Source organism: Numenius arquata, chromosome Z (genome assembly GCF_964106895.1).
Source record: "Numenius arquata chromosome Z, bNumArq3.hap1.1, whole genome shotgun sequence".
NCBI classification, from domain to species: domain Eukaryota; kingdom Metazoa; phylum Chordata; class Aves; order Charadriiformes; family Scolopacidae; genus Numenius; species Numenius arquata.
In genome coordinates, this window is record NC_133616.1 from 67,961,875 (window position 1) to 67,987,403 (window position 25,529).

Consider the following 25,529-nt stretch of genomic DNA (forward strand, 5'->3'; position numbering starts at 1 on the left):
CTCTAATGCAAAGATGTGGGATTTTTGTTTGTTTGTCTGTTTTTTTTACTGTGCACATATTCTTCAATGAAAACAAAGTAGCAGACAATTAAAATCCTAGTCATAGGTATATGGGAGTATCCTGTGTCTATTTCTTCATCATTGTCCCACCTTTTATGTATACGCATTTGCATTATGAACAGCATTAGTGATTGCTATTTTAATTGAGCCTTTGTATGCACTTATCAGTATAACACAGAATTCTTTTCCTGTGTCAAGTATGAAAATTCACCTCAGGATCTGAAAATGGGCTCCTCTCTGGTATCTTTCCATCAGACACTGAAGTTCCACAAAGCAAATTACCTGTCTCTGTGACAGCCATGAAAATTCAGAGCTGGTTACGAAGATGTTATACACTAGATGGAAAAAAAAATATCAGATTCAGGCATGTAGCAGTTAGGAATTATATGTACTTGTAAACTAAACAACATAGACATGATGGATCTGAAACTCCTTTGTGCTATTTTCACAAAGTTCTTTGTTTTAGAGATAACACTGCTGCACTGTCCAACTATCTTTGATGAGATGCATAGTAAAAACATGTTCCAAAATTTCTGCCGACATGTTCTGCTCTTACATTATGTTGGACAGTGTTCCATTTTGTGGAAGATTTGCAAGCACTTCCCTGCTGAAGAGGAAAGCAAAATGATGGATCTGAAATGTTATCCATTCCTCTCCCTTCATACATAATCTTCTTAATCTCAGAACAGTCTGCTGAATGCCTCAGTTCAAAACTAATTGTTTTCTCAGGTCTTCCTCATCTTGGACTTACTAGCTGGTTTTTTTTTGCTTTTGTGCAAAATACACAGAAGGCAAGACTCATTTTGGAGCCCTTCCACAACAAAGACATGCCTGTGTATAGAACTGTTCAGCCAAACATTTGCTGTTTCTGAATTCACTTGGATTTTTCAAGTTTATCATTATAACCTCTTCTCAGTATTCAAAAACATCAATAAAATTAGGCAGTTGTATCTGAGATGGTAGGCAGTTCTCAAGCACATGGCCTGCTTATGAAGACAATTCAGGACTGAACTCCCTAAACAGAAAAGTACTATTTACACATGCACTGTACAAATCTAATCTTAATTCTATTATCCTTGCTTAATGAAACTATTTGGTACCTATCACAGACATTAATGCACAGATAGGGGGCTCTTCACTTTGCATGTCTTGGATTTTTATTCCTTTTTACATGTCATCAGACAACTTACTGAAATCAAACCAAACATAACTGGTTATATTACTGATGGTACGTTTTGCATACAGTTGCAAAGAATGCTTCAAAGACAATAGTTAGGGAAGATTTCATTGCAGATGCTCATGTGTAAGAAAAGAAATAACTGTGCTGGGTTTTCAAATCTCTGATTGAATTTGCAGTAGCTGCCAATTTATCTATTTATCTCCCTTTTTTTAGAAATGTCACTTTTTATAGAAATCTTTGGGAGACCAACAGAAAACAAACAGAAAAGTTAGAAAACAATATTCAGAGGTGAAACATGCTATCAATTCAAGAAGGGAGAGGGGTTTTGTTTAATTTTCACTATGCGCTTTTAAAATCTAGGTTCAAGTAAGAAACCATGTAACTGCATACTGTGAAACTGTTCATCTTCAGCTTTACCACCACATCAATACTCTAAACTTAGAGAATACTGCTATTAAAACTTCATTGCAAAACCCTGATTTTGCAAAAAAAAATCCACTGACATCAGAAGGCTTTTGTCTTCAGGTCTCATGCAAGAAATAACAGCTATCTCAGGTCCTGTAGCAGCTTTTTTGATAATGCTGTCAGATCTTGAAGAGATAGACAAGTACACTTACTTTTCTTCATTAGGCACAGATATCTGCAATTCGGTAGCTCTACCCATAGTATATAAACCAAAGTAACCACAAACTATTTTTGTAATGCAGATAGGTAAACCCAAAATATTAGATAGGGGCCAGGTGGCATTTTGGCTGATAATTTTGAATTGAGATGATTACCTATTAATAAAATTTTAAACATTTTCTTTCTTCAACAAATTGACAAGCTCATTGAAGCAACAAAGATCTATGTCTTCCTTCATAAATTCAGAGCAGAAGAAAGTCTGAGAGTTTACTAAAGTTGCACTTTACTAATAGTCATAGGAAGCTGCCTGATTAGGGACTTCAAAATCAGACCTACAAATGGTACCTAAATTTAACTCGAAGATTAACTTTTGTGAAAATAAATTCTTACAGTCTGCTCTGAAGACTACTGATGTCAGAAAAAGTCTATAACCCTGGTCTCTAATTAAGTTGCTTTGTTAAAATAATCTCATTACAGACCTGAATCTGAAAATACTCAGTGTTCTTAGTTTCTAGTGAAGTTCACATACTGCAAAGAATATCTTAACATCTTAATTCCAACTATTAAGGGGAATTAATTATAATTAGGAACCTTTTAATCCAATGCACTGACGAGTTTCTAAATACGGATATTCGGACCTGTTGTAAAATGTGCTTCAGAAAAATTCTCAGTGTTCTAGTGTACAACAAAATTACTCTATTTAGAATATTTGAATGTAAAAATGACAATTTATAAATCTGCAAAACAAGATAAATTTGAGTAATCTAGTTGCAACTCAGTGTTTATGCGAACGGAAAAATCTGAATAAATTCTTTATCTACTCAAGCATACCTTGGATAAGTAAACCAAATTTCTCTCAGATACAGAAAGCTGAAACCAACCAGTAGTCTTCAAGATTTTTTTCATAGTGACTCCTCAATAAACAACTTTCAGTCCCAAACAGGTAAATACCGGCTTCAAAGAAATATACTCAACACATATTAAGTATGCCTAGGTTCATGTTAGAATTTTATAAAATTATTCATATTTCTTGTTTCACATGTGTGACTCTAGCTAAGCATCCCAATTTGACACTAAACAAGGACACAAATTAGCCATCTTATAACAACAGAACTGATAATTTTTTAAAAAAATAACATTAAAAGCAACAAATAATTTGATTGGTGCAAACTGTCTGTCATTTAAAATAACTCCCCCTTTCGTACACTACCACACTTTTAAGCTTAGAGAACCTTAAAATATCTTTCTTAGGACATGTACTAAGACATGCCAAATTCAAATAGCTTAGGTTCTGTTTGGGGTTCATTTTGTTTTGGTTTTTTTTTTTTTTTTGAAGAACTGGTTAATCTTTTTCCATTCATAACTGCTGTTTAATAGTGGTGTACAGTGTACAGATAAGGACTACAAATGCTACACATGCCATTGAAGACAAAATTTTTCCATTTGTAACCTTTGAATGGGGACTGCAACAATTAAATTTAAACATAAAATACCTCCTGATCTCAGGTTTTGAGCAATTACTACAATGACTTACTGATAGCTGTTTCAATTAGTGTCATTTTCTCATGAGGGAAATTTTAATTTCTCAATTGATATAGGCTGTATTCATTTCTGTAGGTGGCAGAAATCAAAAATCCCCAGTGCAGCAAGTACCCAGGCATACCAGTCATTCTAGCCAGAAAAGAAAGAGGTAGGGAATTGCTTAAGTAACTGAATTAACTGTGATCCAGTATCAAAAGCAGGTTTTGCAAAGAACTTGTATTTGCCTTATGAGAAAACTTAATACCAGAGTACTCAGCAGTTTTTAGGTCATTTTTAAAGCAATCACAGTACCTGGCTTGCTTACAAGACTTCTAAGGTGTTGCAGAGATTTTCACCTCCATAATTCTGGTCACAGTTACTGGTGGGCTTTTTGTTGGTCTAGACAGACCCAAGGTATAAAAACTAGGTATAACTAGGCAACCTGTGAGGAGAGGACAGTAGCTGAGTGACTACGGGCACTTAGTAAGTGAAGGAGGCGGCTCTCTAAGGATGCTGATAGTGCTTTTCATGATGTATGAAACCTAAATTAATTAAAGAATAAAACTCACACTGTGGAAAAAATGGAAACAACGTGGATGGCTGATAAATGGGCAAGACTAGCCTCAACTATGCTTTCTCCAGTTTCATGAAAAATAGTTACTTAATCAGAAAAAATCCAAACTGGCTAGAATCCCACTATGTGGAAACATTGTCTAATATCACACATTGGGCAATAACCTGCTGTTTGTAACACTAGTAAGATTTAGAGGAAGATTAGAATGACAGAAACCTCATTCCTTCAGTGTTGTATTTTCCCTATCTTCAACCTTTCCATTTTACTCAGTCTTAGTCACTGATTATTCCAAGCAAACCCTTAAATGGAGCATAATACTTTCAAACCCACAATGAGAAAGATCAGAGGGGATGAGCGGTCTGCAAATATGATGAATAAGAGAACCCAAACCCAACCACCTCTGTAGCAGGCTGCTCAGACTAGTACTAACTGGAGCATCAGGCACAACCTGATTGTGGAAAGACACCAGTTACTGGTTCTGGTTGGAGGCCCAGTCCAGCAGATGTTCCCTACCGGCCTGATGCCGGCTAGCAGTGAAAACATACACCCACTTCGCTCCCGGGGGCATTTCCAAGTAAGAAGACTTTGCCCGCTTTCGTGCATACCTGCCCTGTGCTGTTCAGTGTGCTCTAGACTAGGAATTTATAGTTAGCTGCTGATTTCCCAGGGATTTTAACCCTCTATGTTTGGGTGACCACAGAGAAGTGAACAGTGCTTAGGTAAGTCCACTAGGCTGCACAATTGTCTGCGGCACAGGTTTCCTGAGATCAAGAGCAGAGCAAGCAAGCCTGACTTGGTGAGCAGCTGGCATCAGCCACTGGTCACAGCCTCTGACCCACCTGTCCACAGGGATAACTTTGATACCCAGGATGGTACCACTGATTTCACAGGCTATAATGAGCTACTTTAAGGCTAACTACTACTACTACTAATTGTACAGCAGCATAAATCAGCGTTCACAATCCATCACAGCCACAATGCAGGACCGTGTTCTGCAGGATTTCAGTGATTAAGTGTGAAACATCTGGAGTAATATGCAATTAAAATAAAATACAATACAAAAAATGACAGGAGAACTGTATCAAGAACATCAAAATGCAGTGGCAAATATCTGGCTGGCCAGCAGCGTGAGGACTGTTAACCTGACCTGTGGAAGATGGCAGCGGCAGGAAGGTGCCTGCATCACTAGGGTTAAAACTTCCAGCCTGGGCTGATCATCTTTGATGGGAATCATCTAAAAAATATCCTCACCACCAAACTTTTGGTGAAGGAGAAGTTTTGTGTATTCTCCTCCATTCCTTTGCAAGGATTCATAAGCAAACAGCTCTTGGAAAAATACACCCAAAAAGAAATCCATTTTTTGGCTGAAATCCACAGACCTTAATTCGTTTGCTTTGCTGGGTGATTGGACTTATCAAAACATGATGTTGATGAACTCTTGTAAAGGCAGGAAGGGAGGGAGAGGCTCCCAGGCCACAGCCTGCTCCTCTTCTCCAGCACGGTTTTGGGGAGATGCTGACCGAGCCAGGTTTATTTGTTCTGGTGAAGGGGCTAAGCCTCTCCCATGTGAAATTTCACTTTTCAATGAAAACTTACTCCGGGAGGAGCACCGCCAGTGTACTTCTCCTGTGACTCATGCGCAGAAAACCCAAAAGTCAATAGTCAAGAGTTTATTTGATGGAGGTTTTCTTCTAATTAAGAGGTCATTAAGGGGATCCGACTGTTACTCAGCGCTGAGACGAAGGTCCCCAGCAGCTGCTCCAGCCCGGGAGATGTGCCGGCCAGCACATTTTCCAGAAACATGTTTCCTCTCTCGCTAGCGGCCCCTTCCCCCTCCCCGCCACCCCGTTTCTAGTCTCTCCAGCGCTGATGAGCTAATAGCATTTTTCCTTTGCATACTTTGGCGCTGCCCCACGGCATACTCTGGCAGCCTACGTGTGTCTGAGCGCGCCCGCCCGCCGCAGGCTGGGCTCGGCTCGGGGCGCGGGGGGGAGGCAGGCAGGGATGGAGGGAGGGAGGGAGGGATGGAGGGAAAGAGGATGGGGAGCCCCCGCCGCCCCTCACCGCCCCGTCCCCCCGCCCCAGTCCCCCCTCCTCGGCCGGGGCGGGCGGCGGCGGGCGGGGGGCGGCCGTGGGGGAACTGTCAGGGCCGCACGTTTCCAGCCGCATTACGTGAACAAATGGCGGGGGCGCAGCCAGCCCAGCCAGCGGGGCTTGTGTAACTTTGCGAGCGTGCCAGCAAGTTTAAAGTCCCTGGTCTCTCCTCCTCCTCCTCCTCCTCGCTCCAGACACCAGCGCGGGCCGGAGGACGATGAGAGGCTGATTGTTTGCTCCGGCTCCCATTCGTATCCCCTCGCCTATAAATACCGGGGAGAAGAAAAGCCGCTCCCGCCGCCTCCCCCGGGCCGGGTTTCCTTCCCGACGGCCCGACCTGCCCGATGGCACCGCCCGGGTGCCGCCGCGCCTGAGAGCCCGCTGCCCGCCTAGCCCTTCCAGAGGCGCAGCCCGCACGCCCCCCCCCCCCGGCCTCCCCACACTCCCCCGCCCCATCCCGGGCAGGAAAGGGGCCCCTCGCTCTCCGCTCGCCCCCCGACCCGCTTTCGCCCGTTTCTCTCCCGCGCCAGCACCCAGGAAAGAAGAGAAGATGCATTTCGCGCCTCCGGGGCTCCTGCTCGCCCAGCTCCACGCGTGTATCTACTGGAGCTGCCTGTGGCCCGCCGGCTGCCAGCAGCCGCCGCGCCGCGACCCCCCGCCGCCCCCCGCCGCCTGGAGGCAGCGGATCCAGTGGGAGAACAACGGGCAGGTGTACAGCCTGCTCAGCCTCGGCTCCCAGTACCAGCCACCCCGCCGCAGGCAGGCAGCGGAGGCGGCGGGCAGCCCAATCCTGCTGCTGCGGAACAACGGCACGCTGCCGCGGGGAGCCGCCGCCCGAGCCGCCGCCGCCTCCACCGCCGCGCAGCCCCAGCCCGCCGCCGGCAACCGGGGGGGCTCCGGCGCACGGCACTGGTTCCAGGCCGGCTACCAGGCTCCCTCCGGGGGTCGCGCCGCCGGGCAGCGGAGCCAGGGGGCCGCCACCCCTGCCGCCGCCGGGGCGGCCAGGAGCGCTTCCTCGGGGGCGTCGCGACCCAGCGCCCCCACGAGCCCCGCCGGCGGCGCCGGGACCGACGGCAACCGGAGCAGCACCGGGGCAGGCAGCCTGCCGCCCCTCAGCAGCTTCAGACCCGGGCGGGAAGATGTCATGGTAGGAGACGACCCCTACAACCCCTACAAGTACACGGACGATAACCCCTATTACAACTACTATGACACATACGAGAGGCCACGCCAGGGCAGCAGGTACAGACCCGGCTATGGCACGGGCTACTTCCAATATGGTAAGAACCCTCCTTCTCCATCCCGTCCGGTCCCTTCCCTCCCCTCCCGCCTGCCCCGGCCCCGCCGCGCCGCCCCGCTCCCTTCCCGCGCTCGCCGGTGCCAGCGCGGCGCGTCCCGCGGGATGCGGTGCGGGGTAGGCGTCCCTGCCAGCCCCTCGCTCAAGGCAAAAGCCGACCGGGCAGGCGTTTGTACGGCTCCCGACCCGCGGGAAGCCCGGTGGGCGGCAGTCCCCGCGGCTAGGGGCGGCGGGGTTGTGACGAGCTGCGGGGGGCACGGCGGGAAGCCCACAGCGGGGGTCCAGGCGTCGTGGTTGTGATGCGGGTTTTGAGAAAAGACGAAGGGCCCGAGCAAAAACCGAGAGCGAACTTGATGGGGGCAGGGGTCCGTCGCAAAACGACGGCTCCTAAAGATTGGGATGGAAGCCAAGTATTTGCAGACGTGTCCTGGGTTGATCTTGCTGTTATGTGGTTGGTTTGATGAACTGCAGGTCTCCCTGACTTAGTCCCGGATCCCTATTACATCCAGGCGTCCACATACGTCCAGAGGATGTCCATGTATAATTTGAGATGTGCTGCCGAGGAGAACTGCCTGGCAAGGTAGGCATCACCCCGGCTTTTGCCTCTTTGCTGTGGGTTCTTGAGCTCCTGCACCCACTGCAGGGTACCTGAGGACATGGTGAGGAGTGGAGAAAAGTGCAGCTGGAGGGCCCGAGGAAACATAGCCCGGTTTGTAACTTTATTCAAGCCTGTGGCAGATGGTAGGGTGTGCACATAAGAAAACAATACCACCATATTAGAGAGACAAACTACAGATGCTTTGAAGAACATACATTTTGTGAAAAGTTATATTGCACATTTCTATTTTCAGGCTCATTTGAACATATCTGTATTTTACAAAATAACGGCACCACATGAATCTGGTGATTTTAATCTCCCTCATCTAATACAACAAGATCATACTCTACTCCATTAAAAAACCCACCCTATTTGTAACCAGCACAAGTTACTACTAAAATTATAAGATGCTAATTGCTTCTGGGCCTATGCCTTGTAATGTCTCTTAAGACTGAAATCTCCCTGAAAAGTGTTTCAAAGTCTTTTAATGGGTTGAAATAACAGCTTTGCTATGAAGTTAGGTCCTGTCCAGTTGGCAAAGAGCGATTTTTCCTGTTTTGTTTGGAAAGAAATCAGCATGGCTGTTTTTAACCGTTTTAACTTGTTTGATACCTTATCATGCAAAACAGATTTATTTATTTACCAGCTTCATTAATTGATGTCAGACTATTTCCAGGGTCATGCTCTTTCTTCACTTGCTGGAAAAAGAAAACATAGCATAAGAAGTAGTATTTTTTATGCTAACATAACAGTGAAGACTAATTGAAATGTTCTTGCTGGGTATCAGTTGATTAAAATATCCCAGGACTTATAACACTGTAGATAATAGCTATGCAAAATAGGAAAATACAGTCTGAGGCATACATTTATTAATTTTTTTTACAACAGAAACAAACATCTGTTGTGGGATTTACGTACACAGTGAGTTATTTTGGTTAACAGCAACTGATGAAATCATATTTTTGGTGCAGACTAATTTTACAGCTAAGTGGTGATCTGTTTCAGAGATGGAGGCAGACCGTCAGTGGTCAAACTTGTGTTTATATTATTAGAAGCACATCTGAATCTTACCCAGGTCTTGGTCTGACACCAGGCACTTGTGAGCACACCATGTGGAATTCTTGTGTGTGTCCAATGCATGAGCTTTACTGGGGCTGAAAAGATCCGTGCTATCAGTTACTTCTGAGACAATACAAAGTGGTTTTTAGAGTGTTTCTTGCATATACTTACAGCTCTTTTTTGCATTATTACAGCTCAGCTTATCGAGCAGATGTTAGAGACTATGACAATCGGGTGCTCCTGAGGTTCCCCCAAAGAGTGAAAAATCAAGGCACGTCAGATTTTCTGCCCAGCAGACCCCGTTATTCATGGGAGTGGCACAGCTGTCACCAGTGAGTGAAGTGCTCAGTATGGTACCTTCTAATCATCTTTTTCACTAACAAATTGTCACTTACATGGTGACATTTTCTAAAACTGCACTGAAGCAGGAGGAAGTCATGGGGAAATTTTAGCCTTTTAGTGTCTGATTAATTTTATGGTAGTGGTAATTATTCTTTATATATCCAAATGAAACCAAAATGGGTATGAAGCTTATCTAAACTATAAAACTCTTGCAAGTATAAATTCATTATAAATACAAGTCTCAAATCTCAAATATTTAACAATAGCTTTTGACAGTAGCACCTCTACCTTTAAATATATTTTACATAGGTTATAGTACAGATACATTTAAGTGGAACCAACAAATAAAAGTCCCAGTCGTTATAATAACTGTGGAAACCCTAAAATGTACCTTTACTAGCACGTTCCCTATCATTGTAAACATTAACCCATACTTCTTGACCTGAATTTCGTGGGTTAGTTCTTAACAAGCAATGGTCTGGTCAATGTCCAAAAGAGAAGATACTGAGTTGACCGATCCCATTATCAATATCCTTATCTTATTGTACTTTCACATAGCAGTGTTGCTCTAGAAATAGAAGAATTGCTGGACACATGGCAATGGAAATGTAGTAGAACTTTTTCAACATTTTGGGAGCAGGCAACACTGCAAACTTGTACCTTTTCAGAAAATTCACATGCAACCGTTTGTAGGTCTGTTCCAATTTTCGCAATTTCATAGCAGGACCAATTGTAAAATACTAGAAAGCTTATCTTACTTCCACCTTACTTAAAAGACAATACTGCTGTTACAGGTACGTAAGTGGTAACAATATTATGCTATTAAAAATTTAGTATGTAATGTGGGCTTGAGCTAAAGGCCCCTGGAGTCAATGGAATATTTCTCTCTAGCTTCAGAGGCTTTATGCTTTGAATGAAAAATCAGTATCATTAGAAGAAATTCTTTCAAAAAAAGACCATTATTACTAGTTTATAAATCTTGTAAGGATCAAAAAGCTAAGCCTAAATCAAACCAAACAAAAGAAAGCTTCCATAAATGCTTTAGTTAACCGCCACCCCTAAAAAACCCATCATCACTAACAAAAAAACCCCAACCCGGGTGCTAACAAAGTTGATAAATGGATGAAACGGATAGAGAGCAATTGAAATCTTCCATTTGTAGAAAAGCAGTTTCTTAGTCTGCTATGATAGCCCAGCTATTGCTATCCAGATGCAATGTGTCTCTGATGTTGATTCAGTTCTTGGACAGAAAATATATTGTCTACAAAAGAAATGCATTTCTTGTGATCATTTCCATGACAGTGAAGCAAACTCATTTGGAAATGAACTGTAACTGCCAATTGGTTTGGCTAGCCATCAGACTTCAAGTGTTAGTCATCATCATCTGTGGACCCGTTGTGTTCTTTACATGCATGCTTGTGAGACTTGTGTGCTCTTCTTCATTTTAACAATAGATTTGAATTCTGTTTGATTATCTCTTTTTAATACACCTCTTGAGCTGAAAGCATTTATAAGTAACAGCAGCCAAACGCTGCATGAGGTGCAGGTAGATTGTACAAGTTTAGCTTTCCGCGTGTTTGAAAAAAGTGAAATTACAAGAATAACAGGTGTTCAAGTGCACAGTAAGAGCTAGAACTCACTTTGTGTAAGAGCAAGAAAAATGCATCACTGTGCCCAGAACTAAGCCACACACACTTCTGAAATGGAGACTAATAAAATATAGACTACAAAAAATGTTTGCAGCAGATGAGATCTGCATTGCCAGTACACAGAAGCTGATTTCTTTAAGCAGATTTTGTTTTCTCTAATGTTATGAATGTGTTACATGGATTGAGGGCTATGGAAATGAGAAAGTAAATTGTTGGGGTTTTGCTAGCAAGTAGCAAACTTCCCTGGAATTTATAGTATGTAAGGTAAGCATTCCTAGTGAAACTCTGGCTAAAGGCAGTTATAAGATGTACGATTCAAATACGAACTACTTAATACTTGCTATTGTTATTCAAAAAGAGCTGAAACAGGAAATGTTGGAAAAACAGTGCTGCTATGGAGTCTTTCTCTTAACAAATTAAAATCTATTATTTATTTATAGAAGATGGCATTTTCGTAGTCAATGAAGATCAGAATAATGAAAATAAAACTTAATTGAATGGCCAGTAATAGCAAAGTATACTAACACATGAGTTCTGTGTAATAACTAAAATTTGGCCAGATCTAACCGAAGGTAGATCAAACAGAATATGTCAAAATGTCATTGACAAGTTCTGATCCATCTTTAATAATCTGTTTATGGTTTAACAGACATTATCACAGCATGGATGAATTCAGCCACTATGACTTGCTGGATGCAAGCTCACACAGAAAAGTTGCTGAAGGACACAAAGCAAGTTTCTGTCTTGAAGATACCTCCTGTGATTATGGATATTATAGACGGTATGCATGTACTGCACATACACAGGTAAGAGTTGGTTCAGAGACAACCAACTTTCTTTTCCCCTTCTAATTTATCTTTGCATCTTTTTTCTACCAATCATCTGACACCCTAAATTATCTCATGCCTTAACTAGCTCTGCAATTCTCCATCATAGAGGCCAGGGTAGCAACTTGGAGGCTTACAATTTACCCAGGTGCTGCTAAATGTGGGCATCTCATTAAAACGTAGGGGCACTCATTAGCCTAGCATTGCTGCTAACTGAACTATACTAAAACACACCACAAGTTCTTGTGGTTGCAGGACTGCTCAAGCGAGCTAAAGGGAACTCAAGACAGAGTCAGTAAAGAAGTGGTTTCCAGTGTTCATTCCCCCCAAGACTGCTTGGTGATGCCCTTGGCTGGTCCCAGTGTTCATCGCTAGTATTTTCTCCCTTGCAGAGCATGAGGCTGGAAGGTGCTGAATTTCTGTAATACCTACAGCTACCGTCTGGCGGTCCAACACGGAACACTTACAGCATAGTTTTATGTGTGCACAGAGGTCTGCTAAAGAGAATGGCAGCCATGTGGACATTATGATGTAAGGCAAGGTGCTAGGGCTTATTAAAGGAATAGATAAAAATTAAAAGGTACCATTATGACCTTATACAAATCCAAGATAGACTCCTACCTTGACAATTGCATGGAGTTTTGGTCACCACCTCTCAAAATTGCTACAGAAAAGTTTAAAAAAACAAACCAACCAACCCCAGGAGAACAAGGATGATCAGAGTGTAGTATGGCTACCACACTAAGAGATTTCATAGACTATTCCATTTGGAAAACCAGTAGTCCTGGATGGAAAGAGGAAATTGTTGATATTCACTGTTTCTCATAGTACAAGAATTCAAGGATATTCAAAAGAACTGTCAGCTAATAGCTTTAAAACAGAGAGGAGTGATCTTTTGACACATGAATAAAGTATTAAATTCCTTGTCATAGGATGTTGCACAGATCAAAAATATCTACATGGGTTCAAGAAAATTTAGACAAAGTAATAGAGGTTATTAAACACAAAAATCTGATGGTACCCCATGTCTTAAATGCAGTTAAATGCCTGGTGGAAGGAATTTGCCTGAATAAAGGACATTACAGATCTCATTTTTTATGTTCTTTTCTCCTCAAACATCTGCTGCTGACCATTGCCAGAGACATGACATTGAGCTTGATGGATATGTGGTTTAACTCAATGTGGTCATACTTATACATAAACTTGTATCCCTTATTCCGCAGTTTTTAATCTAGAAGGTAGTTATTTTATCACAGAGAAATGACAGCTATGCTTCACTGGCTGACGTGTCCACATTTGAATTTTAAATATAATGAATGATCTCCAATACATAAAGGCTTTGAAGAGGTTTTATAAATATATTTTCTCCTTCTGTAGACTATGACATCTAACTAAGCAATGTACATATTTTACAGCTGGAGTATTTGTGTCACTAGAATCATGGCTGTGTCAGCATTTCCACTGGAAGCCCATATTTCAGGGGTTTGTAATTGGACTGTAAAACTTTCCTCCAGCCTCAGACTTGGCACATATATGCGAGAGTCTGAGCTGATCACCAGCTAGGTCAAGAAGGAATTCCTGCAGGACTTAGGTTTTGTGCACTCTCTGTGTGTTGCCAGAACAGATCAGCTTTGCCTAGAGCAATCTGTATCGGCTGTGGTTAAAGACACCAGATGTGAACCACTGATACATTCATATACAGAGATTTTTACTAATGATCCTAACAGCAAAGAAGTCTTCAGAAAGGATGCATCGGGAAAAAAGGCTACATTTTCAGTTCTCGCAGATTCTTCTGTCACTACTTAACTGAAGAGATGCCATTTCCATGCAAAACTCTATGTGAAAATGGCCCCGGACTGTGCTGTTCAAAGATGGCGCTTTGGCTGAATACATCTATAGTAAAAAGTTTCATCATTCCCATGGGTAGAGACACGTTCCAACATGGTGATCAAGTTTGTACTCAAGGACTTATTTACTTGAGATTTACAGATATTTAGGTCCAGTCTTTTGTCAGTTTTGATTTTATTCTTACCTTTTGTAAAGAACAGTGAGTAATAGCATCCACGATATTTACATAAAAGGAGTACTGTAATAAATACTATCAATAGTATAGGTGTTTCTTATGCAGTAGTAATACAGTGCTGTTTATAAAAGTGATACATTAGACTTACGTGTTCCAATTTGGATGCCCAGAAAAAATAAGCCTCATTTCCTGAGGTAATTTTCTTAGTGAAATGTGAAGGTAAAGTGAACTTCAGTCTGAGTGTCCCTAATGTCTGGAATGTTATTATTCCTAATGATTTTTTGACATCCATTTTAACTTCATTTTTTAAGGGACTGAGCCCTGGCTGCTACGACACTTACAATGCTGATATAGATTGCCAGTGGATTGATATTACAGACGTAAAACCTGGAAATTACATTCTGAAGGTACGGGTACTGGGAGTGGGGAAGTTTGTTTGGGGTTTTTTTGTTGTTTTTTAAAGAAGCAAATGGTATGCGTACATCCTTTTGAGTGTAAGTTATCAACTCAAACCTGGAAGTACATAACACTGTGCTTTCTCCCCTTAAGGTGAGTGTAAACCCCAGCTATTTGGTGCCTGAATCTGATTACTCCAATAATATAGTACGCTGCGATATACGCTATACAGGCCACCACGCATATGCCTCTGGCTGTACAATTTCGCCGTAAGTACATCCCTTTGTCTTTGCAACTGTTTTATATTCATAGCACTAAAGTTGACAAATAGATTTATAAAGCTTAGAGATTTAATTTACATTGAAAAAATAACTCCCACCATTCATTCTAGTGATAGCAGTTTCTTCAGAATGTTGTTTCTTGGGTTTCAGGATCTAGTGTGTTAATGCAAAATTCAGATGGTACTTTTCAAAGGTCTTTTCTGGCAGGAATGATGGGAACAGTTGCTTCACTGTTGATAACTGCATAGGGTTCAAATCCTCACCTCCGGTAATTAAACTATTTCTGTAAGGCTAGCACTGATTCTTAAAAGTTATTTAGTCTTGAAAACAATCATAAGTGAGAATTTTGCTCTTCCAGTTGTGCCATCAGGATATGTAGTGCTTTCAAAATTGCTGCTGGATTGGGCTGTTAGATACCTGACTCTGGCTCGCACCTTCTTTGTATTTGCACTAAAACCTTTCTGTGCTGATTCAATACCCATTTATAGCATCCACACAGAACTGTTGAGCAGCTACAGAGCTCTTAAAACATTCTGCAAAATCCCACACGTGTATGTAACTTTGCTGCTGCTGCTGACACAGCAGCCATCTTCCCTGAAACATTTCTTCCAGACATGCTTCATTTACAGTTTAATTCTGTAAAAGTTTGCCACAATTATGCATTTTTTTTTAGCTCCAAAAAGGCAAATTCATTTAATTAATGGTGGAACTACTGTAGCTTAGTATCTGTGAAACACACCCAGAAAAAGCAATGTCTTCTGTAACACAGAGGTAAGCAGTTCTCAGGATAATATATTAGTTGCTCGTGCAAAATATATTTTAAGTGATTTCATTTGGATTGCATAAGGATGTATTAACATTGTATAGAGGTTTATGTGAGATAAATTCCAGAGCAGTAAATGAAAAGTAAGACAAATGATCAGTCTGCTGTAACAGCATCAGTGAAAAAACCATACTGAATTAATGTGACTATTGCTTAATTAGCCTTTAAATACACAGTCCTTAATCTGTATTAGGAAACCAGTAGTTAAATGAAGCTAAAATGAGAAACATTTTTTTCACACCAGTGTGGAGATCTGTATTTATAATCACACTTTGGTTATAAATGCAACAAGTTAAATTACTTCAGCAGAATCCTCTATTTGTTCTTGCCGTGTGGTGATCAGACTTGCAGGAAACTGAGGAAAAAGAACAGGCATCCTGCAGGTCATGAGCGATTATTTTTGGCGGACCTGCGGCAGTAGCTTTTATAGCATTTCTCTGTAACAGGAGTGATTAATTGGTACTTCTAGGAACAGCGTTTCTGCTCACATTCCCATGGAAAGGAAATTTATGCTTCACGCCTTTAAGTTTTAGACTCTCCATCTTACCTTTGTAAACGTTATTAAGTAAATATATTCATGCAGCACGAAGAAACAAAATTCCTGTTACTGTTTTTTGACCTGCGTCTTCAAGCTGACAAAAGGCTATTTAGCAGATAACGCTTTTTGTATCTGCTTGGCCTGCGTGACATTGTTTCTTTTCTTTTACAGATACTGAGAAAGATGCAAGAAAATGGATGAGACTGTGCCAAATGTTTTGAACTGAAGTATCATTATATAAACTTCAATAGGATGTAAACACTATAGAAACAAACTACAGAACATACACACATACACCCACACACCTTATGTGATTTTGAAGCACTTCGGCTGCTTCTCAGCCAAATCTGTAACTGGATTTTAAGCATTTAAATTGGCATTACTTTTTTTAGTATTGAAATGTGTGGAACTGGTGATTCATGCACAGATACTTTAAATTTTTAAAATCTAACTCATTCATTAAAAAATGAGCATCTCTTAACTCCTGAAAATTTGGAGTTTAGGTGATAATAGACTTCAGTGGGAATATTACTGGTGAATAAGTTGAACATATTTTAAAAGGTAGAAAACATTATGTAAAATTAATTAAATAAAATGCAATAGAAAGTACTAATGTCAGCTATCTCAGAAAATACCAGAATGAAAACCAGCTTAAGAGTAATGCTACAGTACCATTAAAATAAAACTTTCTAGGACATGTTGATATGAATGAGAAAAGTATGTTCAGTTTTCAAGGAATATTAACATATAGCAGAGAAATACATATATATATATATATATCAGTTATACCCCTGCAAGAAAAGTATGTTTACATTTTTAATACATTAGAAGTTTTTCCATTTTCTTAAGTAAAAAAGAGATGGGGTTTTGAAAGAAACCTTTCATCTGTGGAAATGAATTAAAGACCTTATCCACCTTTCTATGTTCAAGAGATTTTTCAAGGTGGGGCTTTTAAAAGACTTCTGCAAACTTAATGTGGATAAAAATAAATACCTGTCAAGAAAAGGGCTCTTGGAGATCATGAAGAGTCCCTGATGTAGTCATCTGTGAAAAACATCCAGCTTTAACAGGTTAACATCAAAATAATACAGGCAATTAACTCAGGTGGCACCACAAACAGAAGTAGGTCAGAATCTCTAATGAAGTATTTTTATCGTGAAAAAGCCTACTACCTGCTTCCCCCTTAAGTACTGTATTTGACTTTTAAAATGTTTATCTCAGTATTAAACAATGAAGTTGAAAATAGACTATATATAGAGGGAGAACAAAAGTCAATGTATTTAACATCCTACTTTAGGCTGTTCAGGAACCAAATACAACATTGTTAAGGAGAAAAACTTCCAGCCCAAATTAAAGTTTTTGCTGAACTGCTTAACTGGTGCTGGGTACACTACTCCTCCTCCCATCCCCAAATTATTTTGCTTTTGCAGTGCACCCTGCTGTAAGCTACAGTAGCTGTGATTTTGTTTTTAAACTGTGAAATAACATATCACAAGGGGATCTGGTGGGGTTTTTTTTCAGAAGGTTTCTGACCATGTAAAATGAGGGATCTACTTTTGAAACAAAGGGACCTAGAAGTATTGATTGGTATTGCTAATCAGCAGTTCAAAACACCTAATGAAACATGGAAACCTCAATATGTTTTTAAAAAATTGAAAAATACATGTGCTATTCAGTATAGTTAAAAAATAAAAAACCTGAGAGGTATGGAGAGGTTTTATTACCGCTATTGAGGATACTTCAGACAGTGTTTGGAATGTCTATCATGCAATAGAACCTTATGGATTTGATTTGGAAGTTTTATGAATTATCATAATATACTTTAAAGATCAACTTGTTCTTTACTACCACTACTACATGTATTTAAGCTTATTTCACGATTATAAAGTATTTCCACCTTTATCATAACTTGATTACAAATTTGCACAACTAGTATGTATACTTAAAAAAAATCTAAGAACCAGCAACCCAGTGATTACTAGCCAATATTGGGAGTGGGTGCAGAATGAATACCATTTATATCTGCAGGTCCCTTTTTGTTTGCTGAGAGATCCTTAGCAATCACTCACCAGTATGGGCAACGAACAGAAGCAAAATTTGGGAACTAGATTCATTAGAAAGCCGTTTATTACATATGTCTGCAAAAACGAGAGTCTGTTTAAAGTCTAGGCTTCTGCAATCTCAGCCCAAACACATTTTCAGATTAAGAGGTGTTAACGGATGCAAGTGCATTCACCTTTCTAAAGACTTGGGTCAAAATTGGGGTGTAAATCCTGACAGCAGCTTGGATGATGGACACAAAAGCTACTGTAATGGAAGCTAGGCTGTGGGCACGGGCTGCTTCCTGGCAAGAGGTTGTGTGCTTGCACCTCATTGTGCCTGATGCTGAATGTGGGATAAGACAGCACTAACAGGACACAGAGCAGCCACAGAAACTGAGTTTATCCCTCGGCTTACGAGCCAGTAACCTGCTCACACGTCTATAGCCAAACTAGTTGCAGAACTCCACTGAAGTCAGCAAAGAGCTAGAGGACCTTGAGCATCTGTGTAGGTGGAGCAAGTTGTCATACTGGATGTAGTCCATTCAGTGGGAATGGCCTGGTTTGGAAAGGTGTTGAACGCCATAACTTTGAATATTGGGGATATTGTAGCTACAAAAATGTAGCTTTTTTTTCCGTAGCAAAATATTGTATTTGTTTTGAAATGTGTGTTAAGAAACATGACAGTGATGTACAATAGCACAAAAATTGCCTAAGATAACATGAACAGTCTATTTAGAAAAAACATGGGATTTTAGGATTAAAAAAAATGAAGGAATGTGACTTTAACTTCCCCTATTTATCTATAGTAAATCACAATGTAATAGGAGAGTTTATTATATAGCATGTGTAGAAGTAGTTCTAAATAGGGGAGTGCCAACCGGTATTTTCAGTATCTTGGCTCTGCAGTTTTGACCCAGACACCTTAACTTACTTTTTTCATACTGGATTATATTTATGGGATTATGTGCATTTTTGTTGAAAAACATTTATAAAAACTGTTTTTATAAAAGCTTATTTTATACAGCAAATTATATTTTGGAATCCTTTTTACCAGACATTGGGCTTATTCCCATCAACTTTGAAAGGCACGTTGCCATTGGTCTCAGTGGGAGCAAAATCAGATTTAGAGAATTCTAGTACAAATTTGCTGTCTTGCAGTCTCAAATTTCCTTTGAAAAGCCAAATCGTAAAAATGTGTATGAAGCAATTACCTCCCACATTTCAGATCTTTAGATAAGAATTGCACATAAGGAACATATCGTATGTCAGGCTCATTACAGGAGGAGTTTGTTATATATTTTTTTTAATCCTGAAATACATTTGATATTTGCATTATTTCTAGACAAAAGTGTAACAAAAATGACAGATTGGTCACCAATGGAACCAACATATTGTGTAGATGATGTTTTTGTGTTAGTAAAAGTCTACTCATTTTCTCTCTGCTCCAAAGTTTACTATGCAGCGTCGAATGAGTGCAAACACCAAACGTACCTTCCTAGAGTCATTCTTCCATTGTTTGCAGTGTACTCATTCAAAACCAGCAGGGTGAATCTCATAAATGAGACATTGAAAGGTGGTTTATCCTGTGTCTCACATTTATGCCGATAAGGCATTTTCATTTTCTCCAAATCCTAAAAGGTGCTGAAAGATTTTAACTTGAATTAAAACCAAAGAGTATGTTATTGGGAGGTTTTTATTATGCAACTAAATGCTACAGATACAGTGAAATGCCACTCATTTTTGCAACTTTTTGGAAGGTTTTTCATTATTTCCTTCACTTTTCTTCCAAGAGTCTTAATTTCAGTAACTTCGCATCTTTATCTGAAGAGCTCTAATTTATAATATTCAGGCACTAGCTTTGTATTCTTCATTGCACTTTCATATTCTTGTGTTACATGCCCGTATTATGGTTGCAAGTTTATGTGAAAATGACTTGAATAAAATGTTTCAAGCGTTCTACTTGTCGAAGTATTATACTTGATGCATAGGCCAGATCCATCTCTCAAAAAGAAAGCTTCAATTAAAGTTGTTATATCTATACAGAAATGCTGAAGACTCTGTCATGCTGACATGGTCTCAGTCACAAGTTAGAAAAAAGAAAGAAAATGTTGCAAGACATGATATACTACCTCCCACACTACACAAAGGCTTAACATGAAGGCACAGCAGGATGAGGTATGGTTCATCTGGACACAAGATTTCCAGAACAGGAATAGGAACTTCGAAACCACTTTCAGAATTTCTATTTCAAAAACTTAACTTTAATGGAAATAACATTTGAGCAGTCCATGGTAGAAAGTTTATGTACTCTAGAATTAACTAACCCATTTAACACTCAGTTACTCCAAAAACATTTTATCCTTTCGTTATTTACATTCTCTGAGTACAAACCAAAGTCCTGCTGTCTCTTCAGTCTATATGCTAAACTGATGAAATAGGCTGAATTGTGAAGCATCTCTTGTCCCTTCACTGGGGGATTAATACAGAAAAGCATGGTTAAAAACTCTGGAATGTTCACACTATTAACAGGTTGTCAAGCACTTAAATATCAACTAATGGCACTCTTGGCTCTGAGTAAATGCAGACAAAAAGCATGTAGTATTTTACTTACTAGTAAAATACTTAGTACTTATAAGTAGATACTTAGTAGTATTTTTTATTTTAAAATTCATAAAAGTAGAATTATTTCAGATATAAAAAAAAGTTGTGATGAAGTTTCTATAATTTATTTAACAAAATTATTCCTATACTACTACATATTAGAGCTTAAAAGTGAGAATTCCTGCAAGTGCTACCCCTAGAGCGCAGAACTTGGTGTGGATCAAAATCCATGCAAATACAAAAATGCAGTCAAAACCGCATACAATTATTGCAGAAAGTATATTAAAATTTATCAAAAATAAAGCATCCCCTTGTTACCAAGTATCTTCTATCTGCTATTCTACTATCTCATTTTCACATTAGATCACCTGCCTAGTATTGCAAAATGATCATCAGTCTACAATTAGAAAGCAGCCCAGTATTTTCAGTTAAGAAAGTATTACTGTAACTGAATTTTCATTCAAGTCCTATTTCTCCTGATCTAATCAGCCCATAAAAACTGATGAAAGCGATATTTATGCCTGTTTGGAAATCTTCAAACTGGCGCTATCAATAGTACACCTGTCTTTCTTTTCTGAAAACAATCACATTTGAACTAATGTTGACTCTCTGAAAAGATACTTGAAAAATCTGAGATCATTTTGTCAGTAAGTCTGAAGTGAAAAAACTGTGCACATGAAGCAGTCTAGTAGTGTCTGACAGGATGTACTCTGAGAACATTTCTTCTATGGTATGTTACTGAATGGTTCTCAATGTTTTTTAAATCTAATAATCACAGAATGAAATAACTTTCCATATCACTATAAAAATAAATTGGTAGTACTTTGTGAGAGGTCTCTGTCTAAACAGCATTACAGACACAAGTTATGTTAAAATCATGTATATACTGAAAGTGTTATGTTGTTATAATGAGGAGAAAGTGTTCCGAACTTTATCAACAACCTCCAGGCAAGTTCATTTGGTTTATCAGTTCCCAAAAAATTGCCCAGTTGCACATAAAAAATATTATCAAGTCTCAACCATCGGTACTCACTTGTACAGTGCATGGAGGCTGTGATCCAGGCGAGCCACTAAGCACCAGCTAATAGTAGTAACCCATTAAAATATGAAGCAATGCCAGTAACCTAATCTCTCTTCTCTCATTCATGTTCAGTATATGTCATCATTTTTCTTTTCTTTAAAGTAAGAGCTCAGAAGTGTTTTTGAAGAAAAAAAAAAAAAAAAAAAAAGTTGTTTTGATAAGCCAGGCTTCCTTCAGGAAGAATTCTATGGCCACAAATTACAGCTGTAAGAATGGAGTAAGAAACTTGCTCAAATGCCAAGATAAACCAAGGCTCCTAGATCTCTAAGCACATGCAAAAAAAGCACTTTAGAACATACACTCCTTAAAAAGTATTTTTTTTTTAAACTATTTGCCATCTTTAATTTCTTCGGTCTTTAATGTGAATCAGCTCTTAAAATAGGGTGCTTATGTGCTAAAAGAAAGATAAGCTGTCCATGAAAAACTGTATTATAGCTGATGACATCTAGCTAAAGAAATTTTTCTTGCCTTTTATTGGAACCAGAGAAGTCACATACCGTACATCTGTTCAGTGTAGCATTCAGCTAGTACTTATTTAAATCATTAAGGATTAGAATTTGCATCTGGAAAACTTAAAGAGCTTGTATATAACAGGTAAATACATGGCTTTTTCTAAAAAGTATGTTCCTTTCCCACAGTAAACATGTTCCCATGTTTTATTTTGATGCTTCTGGCCTTAATTGTTGTTCCATATGCTACACTGAAAATAACAACAAAAAAAAACATTAAAGGAAATGGAAGGTTATTTGAATTTCTAATTCTGAGCGGCAATGCCATTCAGGAAGATAGTACCACATATATGGACATTTGTTTAGAATGTAGAAAAGAAAGCCTGAGTGGGGCAAAGACATGCCAAGATAGTAATACAAAATGAACCAACTAGAACGTTTAGCCTTTGAGAATTTAACACAGGATGGAAGAATAGACAGAAATTGATGGGCTATAAATATTAAGATACAAAGTCTGCAGGAGACATAGAGAGAGGTGGCCATACCAGCAACAGAATACCACTACATTAAACAAACTTCTTCCTGACATTTGACTCTAATGTGGACTACTGTGAGGTATTACACAGTGACTGTGATTTAGATACATCCAGTAACTCCCCTGTGGAGCTGTTGACGGTTATGGAGTCATTGTGTGACTCAGTCCTAAGTATACAAACCACAAGGAGTAGATGAGGTTGGAAGAGACCTGGGAATATCATTTAGTTCAAACCCACTGTCCAACCTGTGTCCCCTCAAGATGGCTACTCAGGACTGTGTCCAGTCAAGTTCTGAGTATCTCCAAGGATGGAAACTCCACAATCCATCTAGGCACCTGGGCCAGTGCTCTGTCACCCTCACGGTGAAAAAGGCTTTTATTGTTTACGCAGAATTTCTTGTATTTCAATTTATGCCCATTGCATCTTGTCCCAGAGTCTGGCTCGATCTTCTTTACACTGCTCCCTCCCTGTCTCCCCCCCTATTTATACATCATGACAAGATTCCTTGGAGCCTTCTCTTCTTCCGAACAGTTCCAGCTCCCTCAGTGGCTACTCATATGCTGTGTACTTCAATCCCTTAATCATCTTGGTCACCCTTTCATTCAGTCTGTCTTTGTCCCTTGTGTACTGGGGAATATAGAACTGGACTGAGCACTTCAGATGTAGCCTCACCAGTGCTGAGTACCAGAAAAAGATCACCTTCCTCATCCTGCTGGCAACACTCTTCTAATGCAGCCCAGGAGGCTGCTGGCCGCCTTTTCTGAGACATACGAAAGATTGTTTTCTGTAAGAGTGCACAGGCAGGGAACCCCTTAAGGGATTACAGATTCCACAAATTTACATGGATTTATGAGCAGAGATACCGTCAGAAAAGAAAGCCATTGAGGATTATTAAACATGGTAAGTTGCAATATCCCAAGATGACCTTGACCTATAAAACTGGAAGCTCAGCGAGTTGCAAGTTGGATGATATATCCCTGTGTGCTTCCTCTATCCCTATGCTTAAAGCATCTTTTTTTGACTACTATTGAAGACATTAGGTTAGATGGAACTTTGGTCTGATGCAGAGCTATTCTTAGGCATTACAAAATGCTAGACGAATTGTACAGAATCTTGCACCCACTGCAGTAATTTATCAAGTTTCTGAAATAATTTGATTATGAAATATAACTATATTTAAATAAACAACACTGTTAAAGATTAATTACAAGTTCAGAACTTGTTTCAATTAAGCAGTAGGAAAAGCTGCTGAAGAAAAACACAATGAAGATTTTACCTCATATCCCAATCAAATGAACTCCCAAACTCAGAATGGTACTTAAAAGTCAAACGTTTCTTAGTGTACAAAGACCTTTCAGCTTTTCAGCATTCTTTCAGAAAGTGCAAGACAGACATGTTGGAGCACCCAGGTATATCCACCAGGACAACGGTATTAAAGACACTCTCAGTTCTTCAAATCAAAGTATATTTAAAGGACAGAGATCACAATTTAACAGGCCAATATTTTATTGGTCTCCAGAAATTTTTATATCACGCACACTACCAATCGGCTTTTCCAGCTACATGATACATTCACGAATTTGTGAAGTCTGTTCAAGTTTAAGAATCTCTTACTTTTTCTCAGTTGAGATGTATTTGAAAATATAGTTTTAGGATTATCACCCCAATGTTTTGTACTTTCCCCTCTCTTTTGACAACCAAGTCCTCATATTGTTTAAAATACATTTTTACACAAAAAAAAAAGCCCCCCAAAATCTGTACTATTCCTACAGGGCACAACCGATGTTCCTAGAAACCATTCATTCACATTAAGGTGTATTTCGTAAATGGTGACATTACATAATGGGACTTATGAACGAACACCATACAACCATCCATTAATCAACAGACAGCACATTGAATAAATGAAGCAATCTTCATTATTAATGGATGGTAAGTTCTAGCAGTTGCTATTTTATAGGTTGCAAAGGATAAGAACAGTATAACAAAAATGTTCGAACAGCAGTTGTTACTTCCTACGAAAATACCATGGGATGCAATTCTGCAAGGATCTTTTTTTTTTTCTTTTAAATCTGAATTTACATATAGTCTAGTCATCAAATTTAATCTTTTTTCCTTGGAATGCTGTAATTTGAGACATTTGTTCCCGGCGTCTCTTGCTTGCTTCCCATGACGGATGAAGAGGCTGCTCCAAACGTGCTTTCTTATTGTCGCATTTTATACCTGCAGCTTTTGCAAATGGTTGCTTCTTGAGTTGTGGTTCCTGTTTAAGAAGAGCTGTACAAAAATAAAACATTAACTACATTGTGAACCTTCATAAAAATACACTAAAGCTACCTTGGGATTGCAGATATTTTCAAGAATTTCTTAATGGGCCATGGGGAACACATTCACAGCAAGATTTCCTCATCTTGGCAGCCCAGTAAATTATAGTTAAGTTAGTTAATATTTATTATCACTGACTACACTCAAAATCTGTGTTGACACATATTCAGCACAGTGTTAACTTTTTTATTCACAACAAACCAATGAGATATTGCACAGTGTAACTGAATATGACTGAAATGATATCCTTGATCCAACGCATTCCAAAATGGAACCATATAATATAAATGCAATAAAATATTGAGAAGCTATTGAGGAACTACTCATGAAATAAACTACTTGTTAAATATCATAATCTGACACCTTTACCCGTGCACAGGTAGCATTGTTCAACACAAAGACAGATGGAAAAGCACTTTTCTGTATAAACCCTACTTTATTTCTAACATTCAAAAACAGGAAATAGTGAACAATATCCACAGATTAAAATGAAAGCTCAATAATTTGACCATTTTAACAACTAATGTTAAAATATGTGCCATATAATTGAAATGAAACAAAACCTAGCCTATTATGATTAGACTGCAGATGTTTTTACTCTTACAACTT

At 39.4% G+C, this 25,529-nt stretch overlaps 2 protein-coding genes across 4 annotated transcripts in view; one reads left to right on the plus strand and one right to left on the minus strand.

Moving 5' to 3' along the window:
- The first annotated feature begins 6,603 nt into the window (after positions 1–6,603).
- On the plus strand, positions 6,604–19,880 carry LOX (lysyl oxidase). Of its 3 annotated transcripts, none has more exons than XM_074166108.1 (7): positions 6,604–7,010; positions 7,089–7,333; positions 7,822–7,930; positions 9,202–9,339; positions 11,648–11,804; positions 14,160–14,255; positions 14,398–14,517. In XM_074166108.1, exons 1-7 carry the CDS (start codon positions 6,604–6,606, stop codon positions 14,515–14,517), a joined length of 1,272 nt encoding a protein of 423 aa, XP_074022209.1. The 3 variants fall into 3 exon arrangements, with proteins under 3 accessions (XP_074022209.1, XP_074022208.1, XP_074022210.1); XM_074166109.1 differs by lacking the exon at positions 6,604–7,010 and adding an exon at positions 16,058–19,880 and having other exon boundaries at positions 7,218–7,333; positions 14,398–14,513; XM_074166107.1 differs by having other exon boundaries at positions 6,604–7,333.
- A 2,196-nt stretch (positions 19,881–22,076) lies between these two features.
- The window catches only part of SRFBP1 (serum response factor binding protein 1), a 79,811-nt gene continuing 76,358 nt past the window's right edge, over positions 22,077–25,529 (minus strand). Inside the window, exon 8 of the mRNA XM_074166320.1 lies at positions 22,077–24,872. Coding sequence (XP_074022421.1) covers positions 24,685–24,872 — 188 coding nt within the window. The 3' untranslated portion in view covers positions 22,077–24,684. The remainder of the gene's footprint in view (positions 24,873–25,529) is intronic.

Excerpts from the sequence above, each read along its gene's own strand:
- LOX (XM_074166107.1), top strand. The coding sequence starts at position 6,604 with ATGCATTTCGCGCCTCCGGGGCTCCTGCTCGCCCAGCTCCACGCGTGT. Across the intron at positions 7,931-9,201 it reads GAGGAGAACTGCCTGGCAAG|CTCAGCTTATCGAGCAGATG; the intron begins GTAGGCATCACC and ends GCATTATTACAG. Across the intron at positions 14,256-14,397 it reads CTGGAAATTACATTCTGAAG|GTGAGTGTAAACCCCAGCTA; the intron begins GTACGGGTACTG and ends TCTCCCCTTAAG.